At 42.3% G+C, this 6106-nt stretch overlaps 1 protein-coding gene across 1 annotated transcript; it reads right to left on the minus strand.

Annotated features, from left to right (window-relative positions):
* Positions 1-1467: 1467 nt before the first annotated feature.
* On the minus strand, positions 1468-2042 carry CUNH15orf61 (chromosome unknown C15orf61 homolog). The gene has a single exon (XM_005895809.3). It carries the CDS (start codon positions 2014-2016, stop codon positions 1543-1545), a length of 474 nt encoding a protein of 157 aa, XP_005895871.2. The 5' UTR covers positions 2017-2042; the 3' UTR covers positions 1468-1542.
* Between the last annotated feature and the right edge of the window lie 4064 nt (positions 2043-6106).

Below are 6106 nucleotides of genomic sequence, written 5' to 3' on the forward strand. Positions count from 1 at the left end.
AGAGGCTGGAGTTATGAACCCACAATCAAGGAGAAGGCAGGAACTGAAAGACGCAAGAAAGAGTCTTCCCGAGAGCACAGCCCTGCCAATGACTTCATCTTAGAATCCTGGCATCCAGGCTGTTAGAGAATAAATTTCCATAAATTTCCACTGTTGCAAGTGGCCAAGTTTGTGGCCATTTGTTGTTGTTACAGCAGCCCTTGACAATGATTATAGCAGGTATGTTGGGAAGAATTTTGTAAGCCAGACTGAGTTAAGAAGTATCAACTGTCAGATGCAGGCCATGGAAGCTGCCGGTGTTGCAAGGTGTGTAGAGAGAAAGAGAGGCATGAAATAAAAAGTTAAAGACAGTTTCTGGTGCTTAAATGGACATGTGTGTGTGCAAATTTTGTTGACTTAGCAAATATTTCAGTACTTTTTCTTTCTTTGCCAATCCCTTGTGTCAGGCAGCCACACACACGTGTACATGCTCGCCAAGCACAGACATGCATGATTTAAATCAAATCTTAAAAGACAGACTAATTTGTGAAGCAACTGCAGAATTCTAATCAGCTCTTCCAAGAATACTTGCCACAGCTCTTCCAGCTTCCTAAGAAGACCTAGAAAAAGCTTCTTTCTCTGATTTCAAAATATCCTCTGTTTTCTGCTAACCATATACTTTCTCCACTGCAAAAAGGTTCTCTTACCTGCCTCCCACCCCCACTTTGCCCCCACTAACTGTGAGCTCAGTGAACTCAAAGATTGTTTTTTAAATCTCTATGTTCCTAGCACTACATGTGTGTGTATGTGTGTGTGTGCAAAGAATAAGTTAAGCCCAAACCCCAAATAATATTTTGAGAGAAACAATCAAGACCCCTTAGATGTGCCAAGTGAGGTCAAAAGATTTTTAACTTAGAAGATCTTAAAAAGAGTAAATCCTTAATTAATGAAAATGAACAAACAAAAAGAGAGGGCTGTATGTACAGTGGTTAAGCATGAAGACTCCAGGTCTGAACTCCTGGGTTTAGGTCCTATCTCTAATCTTCATTAGTTCGTGTCTTAGTTTTCTCATCAATAAAATTGGGCTCATATAGATATTTGTCACATTGGGTTATGGTAGGGTATAGATGAGTTATTATATGTAAAACTTCAATACATTTTAGTTAATATTACCCATTGAATCTAAAGTTTTTAGCAATGTAGCATCCTTATATGGATTATCTTGTAAACTCCATGCTATACTGTTTTCACTTTTGCTTAAAGAGTCAATTATCTTTTGAGGAGATTTTTAAAAATAAAAAAGTATGTATTTAGTGGTATAGTTGTCATTTCTGGTGCTCTTAATTTCTTGGTATAGCTTCAAGTTTCCATATGGTTTCCTTTTCCATTTGCTTGAGAATTTCCTTTAAAATTTCTTATAGAATGAGTCTGTTGGCCATATGCTCTTTTTTTTTTTTTTTTTTTTAGGTGTTTGCAAAGTTTTATTTTAAAGGATCAAAAATAAATATTGCACATACACGAGAAAAAAAATCTATTGATATTTACGTCCTTCAACGCACACTTTCAGTACATGGCACCTTCATCTTCTTTATTTAGAAAATAAACTGTTATTGGTCCGTAACTGGTGTGCACAGTCTCTGTGACTCTAGCAAATAACCAGGAGCCAAGTCCATATAATAAAGTTGGAATACCGAGGTTGACGACCTTGAGCGCCGTGAAGAATCGGTCCTGCCCGGCCAAGTCCTGCCAGGGAGCCTTGGAGCAGTGGTACTTGATGAAGGGGAAGCAGCCGGTGCGCAGGACGTGGTAGTTGGCGCCTTGCACCGGCCAGTTGAAGTGCGAGAGGCCGAACTGGTCGTTCCGGACGGCGCTGTAGGGCACGCAGAAGGAGGTCCAGTGAGGCAGGCGCCGCTGCAGCAGGTGCCGCGTCAGCACCTCCGAGGCTCGGGGCTTCGGGCGGGAGGCGGCGCCCGCGGCCCAGGGCCGGCACAGCAGCAGACGAAGCACAGCCTCGTGGGCCCTCCGTAGGGCCTCCATGACCGGCCTCGCCCGCGTCCCCCACCCCTCGGCCGCCTTACGGGCGCGCGCCCCTGGGGGCGGGGCCGAAGGGGCGCGCGCGCGCCCGCTCCCCGGGGCTGGTAGTGGGACGCCCAACGGGCGCCGCGCAAGTGCCGGCCATATGCTCTTGTACCTTTGGTATATATGAAAAAAATCTTTTGTTTCTCCATCATTTTGAGAGGTATTTTCACTTGGTATAGAATTCTTGGATAACAGTTCTTTCAGTACTTTAAAAATGTTGTTCCATTATCTCTTTGCTTCCATTATTCTGACAAGAAATCTGTTAACATGTTTATCTTTGCTCCTCTGTGCATTACCTAATTCCCTGCTCCACCCTCGTTGCCTGCTTTTCAGTTCAGGTCAGTTCAGTCGCTCAGTCATGTCCGACTCTTTGACACTCTTTGAACCTCAGCACACCAGGCCCCCCTGTCCATCACCAACTCCCAGAGTTTACCCATACCCTTGTCCATTGTGTCGGTGATGCCATCCAACCATCTCATCCTGCATTGTCCCCTTCTCCTCCTGCCCCCAATCTTTCCCAGCATCAGGGTCTTTTCAAATGAGTCAGCTCTTCATATCCAGTGGCCAAAGTATTGGAGTTTCAGCTTCAACATCAGTCCTTCCAATGAACACCCAGGACTGATCTCCTTTAGCATGGACTGGTTGGATCTCCTTGCAGTCCAAGGGACTCTCAAGAGAAGTCCCTTCTCCAACATCACAGCTCAAAAGCATCAATTCTTCTGCAGTCAGATTTCTTTATAGTCCAACTATCACATCCATACATGACCACTGGAAAAATCATAGCCTTGACTAGACGGACATTTGTTGACAAAGTAACGTCTATGCTTTTTAATATGCTGTCTATGTTGGTCATAACTTTCCTTCCAAGGAGCAGACATCTTTTAATTTCATGACTGCAGTCACCATCTGCTGTGATTTTGGAGCCCAGAAAAAAAAAAGTCTGACACTATTTCCACTGTTTCCCCATCTATTTCCCATGAAGTGATGGGACCAGATGCCATGATCTTAGTTTTCTGAATGTTGAGCTTTAAGCCAACTTTTTCACTCTCCTCTTTCACTTTCATCAAGAGGCTTTTTAGTTCTTCTTCACTTTCTGCCATAAAGGGGGTGTCATCTGCATATCTGAGGTTATTAATATTTCTCCTGGCAATCTTGATTCCAGCTTGTGCTTCCTCCAGCCCAGCGTTTCTCATGATGTACTCTGCATATACGTTAAAGAAGCAGGGTGACAATATACAGCCTTGACAAACTCCTTTTCCTATTTGGAACCAGTCTGTTGTTCCATGTCCAGTTCTAACTGTTGCTTCCTGAACTGCGTACATGTTTCTCAAGAGGCAGGTCAGGTAGTCAGGTATTCCTATCTCTTTCTTTTAAGAATTTTTTTATCACTGGCTTTAAAAAATTTGGTTATGATGTGCTTTGATATTGCTTTCTTCAAGTTTCTTATTCTTGGGTTTCATTGACCTTATATTTGTGGGCTTATCAGTTCAGTTCAGTTCAGTCTCTCAGTCGTGTCCAACTCCTTCGACGCCATGAATCGCAGCACACCAGGCCTCCCTGTCCATCACCAACTCCCGGAGTTCACTCAGACTCATGTCCATTGAGTCAGTGATGCCAGCCATCTCATCCTCTGGTGTCCCCTTCTCCTCCTGCCCCCAATCCCTCCCAGCATCAGAGTCTTTTCCAATGAGTCAACTCTTCGCATGAGGTGGCCAAAGTACTGGAGTTTCAGCTTTAGCATCATTCCTTCCAAGGAAATCCCAGGGTTGATCTCCTTCAGAATGGACTGGTTGGATCTCCTTGCAGTCCAAGGGACTCTCAAGAGTCTTCTCCAACACCACAGTTCAAAAGCATCAATTCTTCGGTGCTCAGCCTTCTTCACAGTCCAACTTTCACATCCATACATGACCACAGGAAAAACCATAGCCTTGACTAGACGGACGTTTGATGGCAAAGTAATGTCTCTGCTTTTTAATATGCTATCTAGGTTGGTCATAACTTTCCTTCCAAGGAGTAAGCGTCTTTTAATTTCATGGCTGCAGTCACCATCTGCAGTGATTTTGGAGTCCAAAAAGAAATAAAGTCTAACACTGTTTCCACTGTTTCCCCATCTATTTCCCATAGTTTTCATCAAGCATGGAAATTTTTCAGGATTTATTTTTCGAAAGATTTCAATTAGCTCTTCTCACTTCCTCAGGGATTCCATCTATTATTATTAGCTTCCTTGATGCTATCCCAAAACCTGGTGATGATTGGTTAATTTCGTTTCTTTTTTTAAAAGTTCTCTTCTTTTGTGTTTCAGTTTGAATATTTTCCATCACTATATCTTGAAGTTCATTAATCTTTTCTTTTCAAATGTTTAATCTGCTATTACTCATAATTAATGTATGTTTATATCTTTCTTGCTCCTTGGAAGAAAAGCTGTGACCTACCTAGACAGCATATTAAAAAACAAAGACATTACTTTGCCAACAAAGTTCTGTCTAGTCAAAGCTATGTTTTTTACAGTAGTCATGTATGGGTGTGAGAGTTGGACCATAAAGAAGGCTGAGCGTCAAAGAATTGATGCTTTGTAACTGTGGTGTTGGAGAAGACTCTTGGAGAGTCCCTCGGACTGCAAGGAGATTAAACTAGTCAATCCTAAAGGAAATCAATGCTGAATATTCATTGGAAGACCTGATGCTTAAGCTGAAACTCCAATACTTTGGCCATCTGATGAGAAGAGCTAACTCATTAGAAAAGACCCTGATGCTGAGAAAGATTGAAGACAGGAGGCGAAAGGGACGACAGAAGATAAGAAGGTTGGATGGCATCACTGACTCAATGGACATGAGTTTGGGCAAACTCTGGGAGATGGTGAAGGACAGAGAAGCGTGGCATTGATACAGTCCATGAGGTCACAAAGAGTTGGACACGACTGAGCAACTGAGCAACAACAACAATATCTTTCTTACCTCTTCTTAATATTTTGAGCATAAGAAATACAGTTTCAACTATATTTCTATCTCCTAACTGTAACATTTCTGCTACTTTTGTTTGATTGATTTTTATCCTCATTATGTATTATATTCTCTTTTTTCCGTGTCTGGTAAATTTTTATTAGATGCCACACATTTTGAATTTTACCTTGTTTGGTGCTGGATAATTTGTATTCCTGTTAACATTCTTGAGCTTTATTTTGTGATGCAGTTAATTTACTTGATAATACTGTGATCCTATGGTTTTTTAAGATTTATTAATTGAAACTATAATAGTGCTTTATTTGAGGGTAATTATTCCTTACCAGAGACAGTTCTTCCTGAGTACTCTAACTAATGCCCCATGAATCATGAACTTTTTCAGTCTAGTGGGTTCAGTTCAGTTCATTCTATCACTCGTGTCTGACTCTTTGTGACACCATGAACCTCAGCACGCCAGGCCCCCTGTCCATCACCAACTCCTGGAGTTTACCCAAACCCATGTTCATCGAGTCAGTGATGCCATCCAGCCATCTCATCCTCTGTTGTCCCCTTATCCTCCTATCCTCAATCTTCCCCAGCATCAGGGTCTTTTCCAGTGAGTCAACTCTTCGCATGAGGTGGCCAAAGTACTGGAGTTTCAGCTTCAACATCAGTCCTTCCAATGAACACCCAGGACTGATCTCCTTTAGGATGGACTGGTTGGATTTCTTTGCAGTCCAAGGGACTCTCAAGAGTCTTCTCCAACACCACAGTTCAAAAGCGTCAATTCTTTGGTGCTCAGCTTTCTTTATAGTCCAACTCTCACATCCATACATGACCACTGGAAAAACCATAGCCTTGACTAGACGGACCTTTGATGACAAAGTAATGTCTCTGCTTTTTAATATGCTGTCTAAGTTGGTCATAACTTTCCTTCCAAGGAGTAAGTGTCTTTTAATTTCATGGCTGCAATCACTATCTCCAGTGGGTAGGTACAGGCATTCTTTCTAACTCTGTGTGACCACAGGGGACTGTCATCTCTTATCCATTCCAATAAATCTTACCTTTGACTTGGGTTGTTTTGTCACAGGTATGTGGTGATCAATACT

Source organism: Bos mutus, chromosome 3 (genome assembly GCF_027580195.1).
Source record: "Bos mutus isolate GX-2022 chromosome 3, NWIPB_WYAK_1.1, whole genome shotgun sequence".
Classification (NCBI taxonomy): Eukaryota; Metazoa; Chordata; class Mammalia; order Artiodactyla; family Bovidae; genus Bos; species Bos mutus.